We start from the raw sequence: 15,533 nt of genomic DNA, 5'->3' as shown, positions 1-15,533 counted from the left end.
TGGCTATTGTAAATAATGCTGTGATAAACATAGGGGTATGTTTGTCTTTCTAAATTAGGGTTTTGTTTTGTTTGGGTAAATTCTCAGAAGTGGAATTACTGGGTCATATAGTATTTCTATTTTTTGTGTTTTGAGGAATCTTTATACTATTTTCTACAAAGGCTGTACCGTTTTACAATCCCACCAGTAGTGTATGAGGGTTCCCTTTTCCCCACATCCTCACTGACATTTGTTACTTGTTATTTCTTCTCTTGTTGATACTAGTAACTCTGAATGGAGTGAGATGATATCTCATTGTCATTTGCTTTGCATTTCTCTGATTAGTGATGTAAAGCATGTCTTCATGTCTGTTGGCCATCTGTACTATATGTCTTTTTTTGAAAAAATGTGTGTTCAGGTCCTCTGTCCATTCTTTAATCAGAGTATTTGTTTTTTGGTTGCATGGATTATTTATATAATTTGGATATTAGCCCCTTATCAGATATATCACTTGCAGATATAGTCTCCCATACAGTAGATTGCCTTCTGTAGTTTTTTTCTCTTACTTGATTATTTGGTTCAGTGAGGAGTTTTTGAACTGAAAGGTCAGTGCTTTCCTTCTCTTTAAATTGAGGCTCATACAATAAAATGCACAAATCTTAGTGTACAGCTTGATGAATTTTGACATGTGTATACACTCATTGCCATGATCAAGATACAAAACATTCTAATTTTTTTCCCGTTCACCTATTTCACCCATCCCTCCTCTCTCCTCTCTCCTCTCCTGTGGCAATCACCAGTCTCTTCTCTGTGTTTTTGAGTCTGATTCAGTTTTGTTTGTTCATTTGTTTTGTGTTTTAGATTTCCACACACAAGTGAAATCATATAGTAGTCATCTTTCTCTGACTTAAGTCACTTAGTATAAATACCCTCTAGGTCTGTCTGTGTGGTCACAAGTGGCAAGATTTCTTTGTTTTCTGTGGCTCAGTTATGTTCTATTGTATATATGCGCCACATATTTTTATCCATTCATCTATTAATGGACATTTAGGTTGTTTCCATTATGTTAGCTATTGTAAATAATGCAGTGATAAACAGAGGTGTGCATGTATCTTTGGATTAGTGATCTTGTTTTCTTCAAGTAATTCCCAGAAGTGGAATTGTTGGATCATAGGGTGTTTCTCTTTTTAGTTTTTTCAGGAACCTGCATGCATACTGCTTTCCATAGTGGCTGCACAACTTACATTCCCACCAGCGGTGTAGGAGGGTTTGCTTTTCTCCACATCCTCATCAGCATTTGTTATTTCTTGTCTTTTGGATAGTGGCTGTTCTGACTGGTGTGAGGTGATTATGGTTTTAATTGGCATTTCCCTGGTGATTAATGATGTGGAGCATCTTTCCATGTGTCTGTTTCCATATGTCTTCTTTAGAAAAATGTCTATATAGGTCCTCTGCCCATTTCTTAACTGGATTATTTGTTTTTTTGGTGTTGAGTTGTATGAGTTCTTTATGTATTTTGGATATTAGCCTCTATCAGATACGTTTGAAAATATCTTCTCCCATACAATTGGTTGCTTTTTCATTTTGTCAACTAACTTTGCTGTGCAGAAGCTTTTTAGTTTGATGTAGTCCCACTTGTTTATTTTTTATCTTGTTTCTCTGGCCTGGGGATATACCCAGAAAACCTGCATCTCTAGAGTCCCCAGGTGTGATACAGCTGGTCCAGAATACACAGCTGGAGATCCCCTCTCTGAGAGCCACCAGGTGATTAGGGCATCTCTTGAGTCTTTAATGCTAAATGGAAACTGTCATTTTTCTGGACAGTTGTTCTTGTTTGTCAAGTCATTTTTGCTGTGAATACAACTGTATTTTATTGAACTGAAGGCTGCTTTTATTGTTCGACTTCGTAACCAGGGAACCTTGGACAAATTATTTAACCCCTTTAAGTACTAGTTTTCCCTCATCTAGGTAATCAAATGGTGATGCCAATTTTATAAGGACTGTTGAGGTGTATTAGGACTTCAGCACAGAGAAGAATGGATGTGTAGTTATTGAGGAGGAATTTTTATTGTTATCATCAAGTCCATAATAGTTACTGAGTAAAGCGTGGGAGAAAGAATACAAAAAATCAATAACTTTTACAGAATCAGTAATTCTGTAAAATGGTGTCTTATCATTGTATCTTGAAAGCTGGTTGTCTCAGCAAATAAAGCAACCTTTCTTGTATTCCTCTAACTAGATTACAAGAATACAATTTCTGGAGCTGGGTGTCTTGAAATTTTAACCCTGACTTCACAACTTAATAGCTGATTGATCTTGGTTGAGTGAACCTCTCTTAATTCCCTTTCCTTTGCAAAACAGAGATGATACTTTCTTTAACAGTGTTGTTGGATTGATCATAGTCTTGGAAAATACCAATTATATGCCTGGTGTATATTAAGTGCTCTGTAAATGGCTTTTTCCTTTTTAAAGGCTTATTTTCTTTCTGTTAATTGTGGGTAGATAGAGCCTGGTACTTCTATGAGGTCTACCAACTCTGAGGGATCTCATGGGAGAAATAGACTAGTGTATTAATACTTCAGAAAGAAGAAAATCTGTCCTTTCAGTGGTCTGTGGCTGCCTAGCCATTCTTAAGGCTGCCTCAGCTTGCTGGGTCAGTCTGGGGTGAGAGTCATGCAGCTGTCAGGTCTGACATGGATTGCATGGGCAAGGAACAGCCTGCTCTCTGGATTCACCAGGAGGAGAGGAATACCAACCTTGTTTGGAGTAGATTAATAGAATCAGAGAACATTGGACTCATCCCTTGGGAATTTTATTAAGCGTCTAATATATACCAGGCAGTGGACTAGATGTGATTTGTTCATTCATTTATTCAACAAATACACCAATGAGTGTTCACTGTGGTCGAGGCACTGGGGTTTGCAAGACAAATAGAGCATGAAGTTGTCTTTAAGATGTTGCTGACCTTATGTATGTCTGCCAGAAAAGACTGTAAGGACCTTGGGCGTTAGGTTAGGTTGCTCTTTGCAGGTGGTATAATGAAAGTGCTGCTGTAACTTGAAATCACTTGAAGTTGTGCTTTGATGTTTATTGCTAGGCAAGAAACTATATGGTGACACTCTTTCACCTGTATTTTCTCCACTCAGACTTCACCATTATCCACTTTGGGTTTAAACAGAAATGTCTTCTCTATGACTGGAACACCTACACTGTAAGATTTCCTTCATGTTTTCTTGACACTTTGTGAGTAACCAGTAAAGAAAAGCTGAAATAGAAAATGTTTATAAGCAAATACAAAAACAAAAAATCTGACAAGGACAACCATTTAGAGTATACAAGACCAGAAATAACCAGTTCAGGTATTTTGGAAAGTCCAAAATTGTAGAAAATGCTCTAGTCATTTGAGGTAGGGAGAGAGACTGAGCTAAGTTCCCCCAAGAGCAGTCTCTCGCAGAACAGGCACTGTGGGGCTGAGGGGAACTTTGCAGAAGGAGAATGTGCTCAGTGACACTGGGGCAGATGTGTCTTCCTCCCTGTTAGGTTTGGTCCCTCCTTGTACCTCCTGTGTCTTCTGGTTTAGATGGGAAAATAAACGATTTACACACTCAGGCATCTTGACATGGTCATTTGACACACATACTTTGCTCTCCTGGAATGTTGCCTCAGGAGCCTTGATTTAAGAGCTGTTTTTTGGCCAGTGTCTACGTATACATGTTGTCTCTAGTTGCTCGTTGAGACACCAGGTTGAAGCAAGGCCATGACCTAACTGCCCAGTGTCGTCTTGAGGGGGCCAGGAGGTGTGGCTGGGAGAGTTTATCAGGGCACTTTGTGCAGTAATGGAGTGTCAGGATTTAGGCTGAAAATGCTTTGGGCCATGGTTTTTCCAGGTTGGATTTAGTGTTTTAATAATGTGCACATCTTTCTTGGTTTACTTGAGTATTTGAGGGTGCTTCCTCTGTAGGTGTGGTTCTGCTTGCAGTTTAAAAGAAGTACTTATGCTTGTCTCAAAGCATTATGGCTTCTCTGTGACATGCCCCAAAATGCCCAGCCACTATCACGATCAAACATGACTGCAGTAACTTGAAAGTGATTTCCATAGAAAAGCTGCACTGTCACCTCTCTCACCAGCCCCCTTCCGCCTCTTTAGCATTAATACGTTATTCCTTTGGCAGCTGGCCCATTCTAGGTGTACTCCTCTTACACAGCCTTGACAGGATTCTTCACCATGGCTGTTTTTATTTTATTTGATGTCCTATGTATGCAGTCTTATATTGTCGTCATTGTTTTTTCCTGTTTTCTCGGTGATATTATAAGGTCCCTAAGCTAAAGGACACTGCCCTCATTGTCTTTCTTTGTCTTTGTTCCCTGTAGCTTTGGTGCTGTCTTTGCTAAATGTCCTTGAATTTTCTTCCCCAACTCCTTGAGAACTATGAAAGCCTGCGTGATGCCTGCTAGAGGTGAGGTGGGGCAGCAGATTGGAACCTAGGCAGGTGGGAGTCTGAGGGATCCTGTTGGCCTATTCACAGGATGATTTAGGTCAGAGGTTAAGAGGAACAAAGTGAAAATCACTAGGTCGCTCCAGAGGGACCTGTCACACAGAAGAGCCAAAACAAAAATGAAAGATCCTCAAGCCAGCACCTCTGTTTGTCTCCACCTTGGAAATGACGGACTCCGTCGGTGGTCATCACACCTCCCTTCAGCTATTGCTCCCCAGGGGTGCCTGTCTGAAAGCAGGTCAGTTTCATCACTAGCTGCAGGTGGAATTTCAGATTTATTTTCTTAGTTTCTGTGTTGGGGTTCCTCACCAAGTTGTTCCCACTCTCCCCACTTTGGTGATTTTACTCACAGGACCCAGAATACTTGTGGCTGTAATTTATTACAGCAAAAGGATACAAAACAAAATCAGCAAAGGGAAAAGGCATATGGGGTGAAGTCTGGAGGAGACCAGGGGCAAGCTTCCAGAGTCCTCTCCCAGTGGAGTCACATAGGATATGCCTAATTCCTCCAGCAGCAATTTGTGACAGCACATGTGAAATGTCGTCTACCAGGGATGCTCATTACAGACCCAGAGTTCAGGGTTTTTGCTATGGCTGGTCACATAGGCACCCTCTGCCTGGCAAGGATGGAAATTCCTGACTCCGTCAACCACATTGCACAAACAATGTAGGCACGGTCAGCCTTCTTACCAGGGGATGGTGGGAACCCTGTCGAAATCTATGTTTCTAGACACAGGCTGAGGGCCTTTCTTCAGGTAATAGTCTCAGGCCTGCTGTGTTGTGCTTTAACAGTTTCTAAATTTGTTTTTGCCTTCTTACTTCAAATTTATTGATTTGGGGATGGGAATTTGTGTCAAATGATTCAAGATGCTGCAGGATGGGCTCGGTCTGTTGTTATTAGGGGAGAAACCCCGGTCTGCATGGACAGGTGTCTGCTTTCTGGCTGTCGTTTCACTTTGACCATTGCTGGCTTGCAGCCCATGTTTCTGCTGACAGGGCAGGTTTGCTGCGGCCTCTGTCCTCTCATCAAGGTAACTCATGCCCCGTTACTCCTATCAGCCTGCTGGGGTTGGCAGACACCCTAGTGTTGGCGGCGTTTCCTCTCTGTCATTCCCAGGCGGGCTTGGGGCTCTGGGTGCACTGGTGCTGCCTGCCTCCAGGTGCACAGACTCAGGCTTGCAGCTCCAGGAGCAGCTTTCTCAGGGAGAAGCCATAGATGCTGTTGTAACTAACTTCAGTGTGAAACCTGCCTTGTCTTTTTAAAACAGTGTTTTTTGGGAACTTTGCCTTTGGGATTTGAACTTCTTTGTCTTTGAGATTTGCTCTTCTGTTTCTTGTTCTCTTTGGTTTTCAGCTTTGAGTTTTAGTTGCCTGGTTCCAAGGATGTCGTATCATCATGGTGGTTCTGAACTACATACTACTGTCATCTCTGGGCAGGTTTATTCCAGTGTCTTGCCAATGGGTTTCAGCCCCAGGCAAGTTCACTATGGATTCAATGTGACCAAAGAAATGAGAGTAGAACGTTCTTGGGGTGAAAGAGTTATACCCAACTTTATTCCCACGGTGGCAGGTCAATCACTAGAATCCTGCCCATTCAGAGCGAGTCTGCATGCAGCAGGCCAGTCTCTGCCTCTGGGCCTTTCTGCCCCCGCAGCCGTCTCAGTCTCTGACCTCGTGTCTGCTCTCCTACAGCCTTGCAGCCATGCCACCATGTTGCACCAAGCACTGGGCAGGGCTCTTCATATAGAGTCAAAAATGACACATTGCCCACACGTGTATAGTGACCTAGCCAACCAAGGCCAGTGAGAATCCTGGCCACAGGAACCTTCACTTTATCCACATCCTATCCTGTGCACACAAGTTCTAAAGCAGTGCAGGGGTCTTGAACCTGAGGGCATCGCAGTTGTGCTGGCGTCCTGCACACATGTTTGTATTAGGTCACACATGTGCTCCTGTGGCTTGGACTGTGCACTATACCTACCTGTCATGTGACTTGCTGACCTGATAGTACGGCCAAGTACCCCATGGTCCTTGCCAAAGCTTCTGGCAAATTGTGATGACATACGGACTGACTTCTTACTGATGGTGGCTAAACTAAGCTGGCTCCATGCAAACTTGGGGCAGCTTCACTAAACATACTCTCAGAATTCAACCAGATAGGCATGTGGAAGGAAGGAGAATTGCCCTCCTAAATGGGCTGATTGGCAAACACCTATTTTTATGGGAGTCTTGTCACTAAATAGCTCTTGGGGACAAGAGTCTTTCTGACATGTTTATTAGAGTTTAAAGTTTTACCTGTTGCTGTCATAAGGACTACAGAGGGGATGAGTTGAGGGGTAGAGCTGTACAAGATGCTCCTTTTTTTCCTTAGAAAAAAGATAGTGAGTGGGGAGTGAGCCATTTGTGCATGGGCTGTTAAGTGGCAGCTCCCTTGCTGGACAGCGCAGTAAGGGAGGTGGTTATAGCGCAGCCTTCAGAGCCTCGATCCACCCGTTCTGCTGCCTATATCCATTGTGTGACCGTGAGCACACTTCTTAACCTTATAAGGTTCTTTTGAGAATTTATTTTCATCCAAGTAAATGGTTTAGAGCAGTGCCTAGTAAGAAGTATGTGTTTAGTTAATGTTAGCTCCTTTATCATTTTACTCAGTATTTTGAATAGAGTGGTGGTAGAGTTATGGAATATGAAACTCTACTTGTCTTTTTTTTTTAACTTTTTATTGTCTTTTTTTGTTTGTTCTAGGTTGCTGCAGAAACTGGCCACACAGTAGTGTTGGTGGACCAGACAGAGAACATTCTGGCAAAATCTAGAAAGGTAATTGAAGAAAGCCTTACGAAAGTGGCCAAGAAGAAGTTTTCAGAAAACCACAAGGTAATTTCTCGTTATTGATGTCCTCAAGACCAGTCCTCTGGCCACATTGCATTTTTGATGGACTTCTGGCTTTTGCTTGCTTTTTCATTGTTTGTGTAAAACTCATTTCCTCATAACTTTAGACCAATATATTAACATAATCACTGAACATTCTATAGGGACTGATCATAAAACAGGAGAAGTAAATAACCATATGCTCTTGGATATGACGTTGAGGAGAAAGCAGCTGCAGGTGGGGATCTCACTCTGTCCACTGTGAATTGGGGATTAAAGAACACCTATTTGGTTATAATGATGGAAGAGAAAGAAATGGGAAGATAATTTTTGTATTTGCAAGTTAAAAAAGAGGTTGACATAATAAACGTTGGGATGGAAAATTTTGATAGCTTAGATAATATGCCCATTTATAATGTTCCTACTAGAGAGGAAAATACAGAATAAATCATTCTTACTTTCCAGGAGCAGAATAGGTTCAAGAACTTGAGGAATGTAGTGGGAAATGGTTTACTGGCTTTTTCTCCCTGGACCTTCACAGTTAATTAGAAATATTGTAGAAGTCACCCACATGAAATTCTGCTTACTTTTGTCATCTTGTTAAAGTTGCTTAAGATTAATTTCTTTGGGGCTTAGATGGAATTTCACTGTATATACAGGCCAGGGATGCAAATAGTTTTTGTTGTTTTCCACCTCAGATTTCCATAATAGTGTGTTCTAGTTGTCTTTTTACATTTTTAGTATGGTAAAATACATAACATATGTAGCATAAAATTTGCCATTTTAACCATTTTTAAGGGCACAGTTTAGTGACTTTATATTCATGCTGTTGTACAACCATCACCACTCTTTCCAAAATTCATTGTCCCAAACAGGAATTCTATGCCTATTAAGCAATAAATCTCCATCCTCCTCCCAGCCTTTGGTAACCTCTAGACTCTTTTCTGTCTCTGAATTTGCCTGCTCTGGGGATCTCGTGTAAGTGGAGTCATACAACATTTCTTTTTTTGACTGATTTATTTCATTTGGTATAAGATCTTCAGAGTTTATCTAGATTGTAGCATGTATCAGAACTTCATTCCTTTTTAGTGAATGAATAATATTCCACTGTATGTATGTACCACATTTTGTTTATCCATTCACCTACCGGTGGACATGGGTAGTTTTCACCTTTTGGTATCCCATGACCATAGCATTGGTATACTATCTGTTCAGTGTTGTATATTGAAGAATTGAAAGAGTTCTTCCAGGTGTATACCCAGAAGTAGAATTGCTGGGTCATATGACAATCCTGTGTTTAGGTGTTTGAGGAACCTCCAAACTGTTTTCCATAGTGGTCGCACCATTTTATATTCCTCCAAGCACTAATTTCTCCACATCCTGACTAGTTCATTATTTTCTGTTTTTTCCCCCATGAAAACCATCAGAGGAGATGTGAACTGGTATCTTGTGGTTTTGACTTGCATTTTCTTAATATCTAATTACCTTTTAAAAATCAGAGGGACAAAGGTGGAGATAATTGTACCCTCTCCCTGAAAAAACCCAAACAATTAACATCACAGACAAATTAAGATCTCTGCTACTGGCCCCATACTATTGACTGATACAGGGCATGCTGTGATGCGGATCCAGGCAGGTAAAGTCCAAAGCCCTGAGCCGAGAGTCGGCATGTGTCACCCGTTTTCTGGGCCCTGCCCTGAGGGTTAAAACAGCGTGCCTGTGTTCAAGATGCTCAGCTGCTGACTGACCACTCCGCAGGGGTCTAGCCTCCTGATGTTTCTCCCCTCTGCCGGGGACATGCTTGGAGGAGGGAGGAGTCAGCCTCCACCTGTGAGACTGACCAGCTGTGACCAGTGCGGGAGCCAGGAGCTGCGGGTGGCTGCAGAGTGCCTGGAAGTGTGGCTAGTCTGAACTTAGTTATGCTGTAAGTGTGAAGCATATCGGATTTCAAAGACAATAGAAAAAGAAGAATGTAAAACACCTTTTTATAATATAAATTACATGTTGAAATGATAATATCTGATATATTAGGTTAAATAAAATTAATTTTGCCTGTTTCTTTTTCCTTTTTAAAATGCAACCAAAGGGATATTTATAATCACCTCTTATCTCACATTTTATTTCTATTGAACAGCTCTGGTGGTAGTTTTATTCCATGATAATTTTGGATACTTGCTTATGTTGACCATTTTGATGCCCCATGGGCAAATTACATCTTGAAAATTAAATGGCAGTAGGCACTGTTTGCTTCTGTCCTACCGAGGCCTCTCTTGGGAAACCTGGAGTCACAAATGAGGAAGATGAGGGGAAAAAGGGCCTGCAAGCTCTTTGAGGGCAGAGGTTGTGTCTGGCATGTTTTTCAAACACCACGTGATGGGGAATGACTATCTGAGGAATGACAGCTCCGTTTGGCATTCTTTCCCTCTCTCTTACCCATACTCAGTTCTTCTCTGCCTCCTATTAGAGGGGAATAGTCATCACCACCTCTCAGACTAATGGATGGTACTGAACTGAGCTTTACGCTTTTCTGGAAGGACCATGAGAAGCTTCATCGAGCAGTGCAGGGCTGTCTGTTCATTCCGAGAACAGATGCAGCAGGCCGAGACAGGTGCCATGAACAGGCAGTTCAGTAGCTAGAATGGAGCTGGCTAAGAGCGTGAAAGATTACAACCTCTACATGATAATGACAGTTGACCAACAGAGGCCGATTCTTGTGCTGGTGTCTAGAAGTACATTGAGATGCCACTGTCCCTAAGCAGAAAGGTACGGAGTTTTATTTCTTAGAACTTGAGGGTGCATTCCAGCTGTGCCTGGGCTGTGTTGGCCTGCCCCACTCTCCTCTTGCCATCTGCCTTGGCAGCATATCCCACAGTTTTCTGATGAGCCCAGTGAGCAGTTTTTCTCCTTCCTTCCATTGCGTCAGGCTGCTGATGAATTTGTGGAGAAGACGCTGAGCAGCATTTCGACCAGCACGGATGCAGCGTCTGTAGTTCACAGCACAGACCTGGTAGTGGAGGCCATCGTGGAGAATCTGAAGGTGAAGAATGAGCTCTTCAAGAGGCTGGACAAGTTTGCCGCTGAGTACGTGACCCCTTGGTGTTCCTACAGGGCTGGAGGGCTCCCTGTTGGGCTTAGGCTTCTCTCCCAGGAAGGAGTCTTCTGACATAAGCCCACTTCTCTTTCTACAAGCCCACAGCTGTTTCCAGAAGACCCAGCACTGTTTCCCTTTCCCTCCATCCCAGTTGCTTCCCAGGGCTTGTGTCGCCCCCATATGATCCCTGTCTCCAAATGACGGTGGGACTAACCACCGTGAAATGGAAGGTCCAGGGACAGGCTTCTGCCTCCTGCAGCCTCAGGGCTGTGGGTGCTCCTTGGCCAGATGGTGGAGGTGGCTTGGGAGTGTTCTTAAATGTCTTTTGAGGAGCCTCAGTAGTTTTGTGTCCCTCTTTTTTGGGTGAACAAACTATAGTGTAATTGAGGGGATTGCCTCTCTGCACAAAGTTTGCCAGGACTCTCCTGTTGGGAGCTTTATCTGGGTTAAATCAGAATGCTCTTGGAATCATTAAAGGAGCATCGAGTTCCTACCAGGCTTCCTGGCCGAAGGTGGCAGAGGCCAGCCAGCCCCATGGAGGTCAGGCGCCTGGGTCCCCAATGCTCAAACCTGTGTCCGCTGTGCCAGTAAGCTTGAGTGCACTTGGAGCTCCTGTTCTCGGAGGCTGGAGCATTCAGTTGTGTTTGACTCAGCTTTGGTGATGGTGACGTCTGACTAATTGTTTCCTGCTCTCCCTGGGGCTTGCTTGGCCACACTTCACCCTTCTTGGTTAGAAATGAAAGTCAGAACAAGGTTGTGTGACAAACGTGACTCTTTGGCAGCCGCCAGTGAGCAGCAGCAGAGAGGGACACCTGCATCCCAGTGTGCGGGCTGCCGGCCCTCAGGGCTCTGTGGCCTGGTATCTGAAGAGGCTCTGGCCCTGACAAAGAGAAGGGACTGTCTTTCTGCCACTTATACATCACTCTGCTGACAACCGTGCTCATGTTCTTAACACTGGCATTTAGGGGTGGTAGAAACATCAGATAGAAACAGAAGACTCCCTTCTGTTGGTGTTAGGGGTGTTGACTCCCAAGTCAGCAGGGAGCCCCTTAAGGTGGTAAAATGCTAGCCCCAGGAAGGGAGTTTAGGCAGGCAGTTTGGCCTTTATTGAAATGTTCGGGCACTCCCCACTGACAGGGACAGGTCTGAGTGCCCTCTTGTGTCAGCATCCAGTAATTGAAGGACTGTTAGGGCAGTCAGGTGGACTGGGGACAGCTGCCGGCCCCACTACTTCGCTGTCTGACCTTGAACCAGTCAGGAAGCATTTCTGGCCCTCAGTTTTGTCATCTGTAATTGAGTTGAGCCATTACGGGTAAATAATTTCCAAGACCTTCCCAGTTCTGACTTTCTAGGTTTCCCTAGTAATCTAGGGGGTAGTAGTACCTGTTGCCCAGGGTGGTTTAGGAGATTAATTCAGCTCACATTTCCTGAGTGCCTGCTGTGTGTCAGGCACTCCGCTAGGCTCTTTCACTTAAGTGTGTGTGAACCAGGTGTGACGTGCAAGAGGGCATGCCGTAGTAGGCACACTGTAGATGTGACTTGGCTTCTGGCCATCAGCCCTCCTTCTCCACACTCATTTTCACTTTAGATCCCCACCTTTATTGATCGCCTGCTAAGTTTTTTGTTTTTTTAAGCCACTTGATTAGGTAAAACTTCACTATATAGTGGAAACCCTGAAGAAACAGCTGCACCTGGAGGAAATGTGACTTCCTGGCTGCAGCGTAAGGAGAGCGGATGGGGAGTGTGGCTCAGGACCCAGCCAGCCAAGCTGAGGCCTGGCTCTGCCCTCTGGACGAGGCATGGACTCTACAGCGCACCACAATCCCCATCAGCGCCTTTCGTTCAAGGCCAGGGGGCATTGCTAGTAGTCATTGTGCTTGTGCTGCTGATCTGCTACTAGTACATTTAAGAGTAGTTTATTGGGTACCTGAGTATCAGAAAGAGAAAAACAAAATGGTCCAAGGGAGTCAGATGTTTGAAGGAAAACATGAGGGTATACTTTTTTTGTGGAAGATCAGACAATCTGTATGTTTAATATGTCATACATTGTGTCTGTGTTGAAAGAAGTCAGTGTAAGACACTGTAAGGAGCCAGGGTCAGCCTGGCTCACTGGAAGAGATGGAGGCAGAGGTCTGTTGGGAGGAGGTTTTTCCTTCCCTCTAGGAAAATGTGTGCAGGGAGTGCCGGGCTTGGAGGCGCTCAGGACTAGGCTCTGAGGTAACATCATCCTCTGCTAAAGCAGCCCTCCAGTCAGTGTGCCTTTGATCCCCCTCTCAGATGTCCTACCAGGAGGAGCCACGTGTGGAGGGTGTAGCCGCCCTGCCAGCATGCCATGGCCCTCAGTTGACCCCACAGGCCGTGGTGTAGGTGTGTGGCAGCGCAGCAGTGGCAGTGCGCCTGGTGTCACTACAGACCTTCTCTCATCACCTGGAATGGGTGATGGTCCATGTTACTTCCCCTTTTCACCAAAAAGCAAGAAACTTTGAAAAGGAGAGTTTTAAAACTTTAAAAATGTTATTTTCTTTAAAAAAAATGGCTCCTTTACTTGGCTCTTAAATTGTCTCACTTGGAAGTTGTTTGAGAAAGGTGGGCACTCTCCTCAACTGAGGACCTTAGGGACCGTCCCTGGGCGGCCAGACGTCCTGCCACACCTGCTTCTCTGTTCACCTCACTCTTCTCTCCCCTTTCCCAGCTAGTTTCTTCTCCCTGCTCATCTTCTTCTCCTGCCCCTTGCTCCTGATCTCAGGCAGATTGTAATACTGCCTTTTGGGTACACAGGAACCCCCAAATCTGGTCATGAGGACACACTCCCCTTCCTGCGTGCTGACCAGGCCATTGTCGTATTAGCTGTAGGCAGTTGTGTATACTTATCCACAAGGTGGCGCTGTGAGAAAGCCTGAAGTCGTGTTCATCCTTGTTTAAAGATTGCCTATTAGGCTTTTGGCACCCGACTTTACTGTGGACTTAAAAAAATTAATTTGGTTAAGTCAGTATGGACATTTTTAAATTAATTATTTAATAGTTTATACACACAAAAAGAAGGTGGTACTGCTTTTTAAAAAATATTTTGTAACCAGAATACCTTCAATTACATTTATCTTGCATATTCATGTATCCTTCCTTCCCCAAATCCACTGGTGTAACCTTAAAACTTCTTTTGAACCATATTGGTTTCCCTTTGTTTTCATTTTAATCCCCATTCAATGGGAAAGTAAAGCTTTTCACTCGAGGGAAAAAGATCTTTGTTCATATTTATTTCACATGTTTCATGTTGGGGATTCAGGTATCCCTTTAGTTTTCTGTTTGAGTGTCTGTGATGTATCCTTTCTTTCATTAGTCTTTCTCAGAGTTCCATTTTGTGGCTGAGGTTGGTTAAGTAGCTGCCTCCTTATATTCCATGTAAAATGAGAATTAACTGATCCAAGTGGGAGAAATTTTGCTCCCTTAAATTGTGGTGATACTGGTAACAAATATACCTTTGGAAAAGATAACTTTTAAGTTGCTTAATTTAAAATTTCAGAACTTGAATGAAACAGGGGACTTGATTTGAGCCTTAAATGAAGATGTGTCTTCAACCTGACTTCCTCCAGGACTCAGGATAGGAGGTCTGGGCAGTAAGCAGTTGGCTTGCGCATTGCACCCAAGAGTGGTACTGACTGTTTCCAGAGGTGGGACTCATTGCGATCCTCCACCATCTTTCTCTCCACAGACACACAATCTTTGCCAGCAACACTTCCTCTTTGCAGATCACAAGCATAGCCAATGCCACCACCAGACAGGACCGATTCGCCGGGCTCCATTTCTTCAACCCGGTGCCCTTGATGAAGCTTGTGGAGGTCAGTAGGTACCTGCTTGTGCGTGTCTGTCCACTCTGCCAGCTCTCATCGTGCCAGTCCTGCCACTTTGAGTTGGGCCCTTTCTGCTCCTTGGAATTGCACTGGGTGGATTTTAATGGGAGGGTAAAAGTTTGTATTTGTGCTTATGTTTCTCTAGCCACCATCTGTCCTTTGAGAGCCACAGGAAGAAAGTGCACTTTATATCTAGAAAGGCCCGTTTGCTTTGTTTCTTTGCAGCCCTGTGTTCTGGTCCAACAGGGCTGTTAACTTTGTGGAATGTCTTTACCTATCTGTGCCATAGCTGGTGGGCAGTGCGGAGCGAGGCGTCAGACTGGGCAGGCAGCACTAGAGAGCGAGCCCTGGCTTGATGACACCACAAGGGGCGAGCCACACGTGATCATATTGTCTCCCTGAGGTCAGTGTGCTCCCAGCTGGAACTAGAAGTTTACTCCATAGCCTGATTCTACACAGGAGCCACTGTATCACCTCGTCCACCATTCCTGGGTTGAATTCCAGCCCAGGTAACAGGGCCTTAGTATTATTCACAGATGAGGCCCATCTCCCATGTGTTATGATCACAGTGTCAAAGCAGCTCCTGGAACCTGGAACGTCCTCACTGCAGCCCATGAGGTGGATGGGAGTGGCCAGGGTGGCTGCCCATAGTGGTCCTGTTGGCTTGCTGCTGCTTGCTGGCTTGGAGACGTGGGTATGAGGGAGACGAGTCATAATAGACAATCTGTGCCTGAAATGTGGCAACTTGAGTTTTACAGGGGGCTAATTACAGGGTCTGAGGAGCAGCCACTATTAAAGCAGCTTTTATTCTGAGGTTGAGGAGTTACTGCCTTGCGAACTGTGGGGGATCGTGGGAGGTGTGGAGCCAGACGGACCTCTGGGGAGGGCGCAGCAGGATTTGTTTTCTCCACTGCTGCTTCTCCTCCAAGTCCTTGCCCTCCTTTATCTCCTCACTGACTGCCCCCTCTTCTGCCCTCCCCAGCATAAGCGTTGACTTCTAGTTTAATCATGACTGTAGACAGCTCTGACCCATCCAGTGATAGGAATTTATTTGTTCTGTTAACATTGCTCCTTAGCATCTTCTAATTTATTCCCAGTCCCTAAGGCTGTTTTTGGAGAAGTTGACGGATGAAGGGGAGGAGTGTGGGAAATAGAAGAAACAGCAGTTGTCTTTAGGCAGAAGAGAGCAAAGTGGGATGCACTTGGCAACATTTCAGTACTTACGCATTAGTTACTTTCTGTAGTTGCTGTATC

General features: G+C 44.3%; 1 protein-coding gene and 1 long non-coding RNA gene across 2 annotated transcripts in view; both read left to right on the top strand.

The window, feature by feature from the left end:
- LOC118972719 (uncharacterized) overlaps nt 1-7,201 on the top strand; it is a 37,291-nt gene extending 30,090 nt beyond the window's left edge. Inside the window, exon 3 of the long non-coding RNA XR_005061793.2 lies at nt 4,351-7,201. This is a non-coding gene — a long non-coding RNA (uncharacterized lncRNA). The remainder of the gene's footprint in view (nt 1-4,350) is intronic.
- Nucleotides 1-15,533, top strand: part of HADH (hydroxyacyl-CoA dehydrogenase) — a 60,885-nt gene that overhangs the window by 30,374 nt on the left and 14,978 nt on the right. The window contains exons 2-4 of the mRNA XM_037020148.2: nt 7,218-7,346; nt 10,264-10,421; nt 14,141-14,267. Of these exons, the coding sequence (XP_036876043.2) occupies nt 7,218-7,346; nt 10,264-10,421; nt 14,141-14,267 (414 nt within the window). The remainder of the gene's footprint in view (nt 1-7,217; nt 7,347-10,263; nt 10,422-14,140; nt 14,268-15,533) is intronic.

The sequence above is a fragment of the Manis javanica genome, chromosome 5, assembly GCF_040802235.1.
Source record: "Manis javanica isolate MJ-LG chromosome 5, MJ_LKY, whole genome shotgun sequence".
Lineage (NCBI taxonomy): Eukaryota > Metazoa > Chordata > Mammalia > Pholidota > Manidae > Manis > Manis javanica.
Note: the sequence above shows the minus strand (reverse complement) of the source record. Positions and strands in the feature narration are given on the sequence as shown.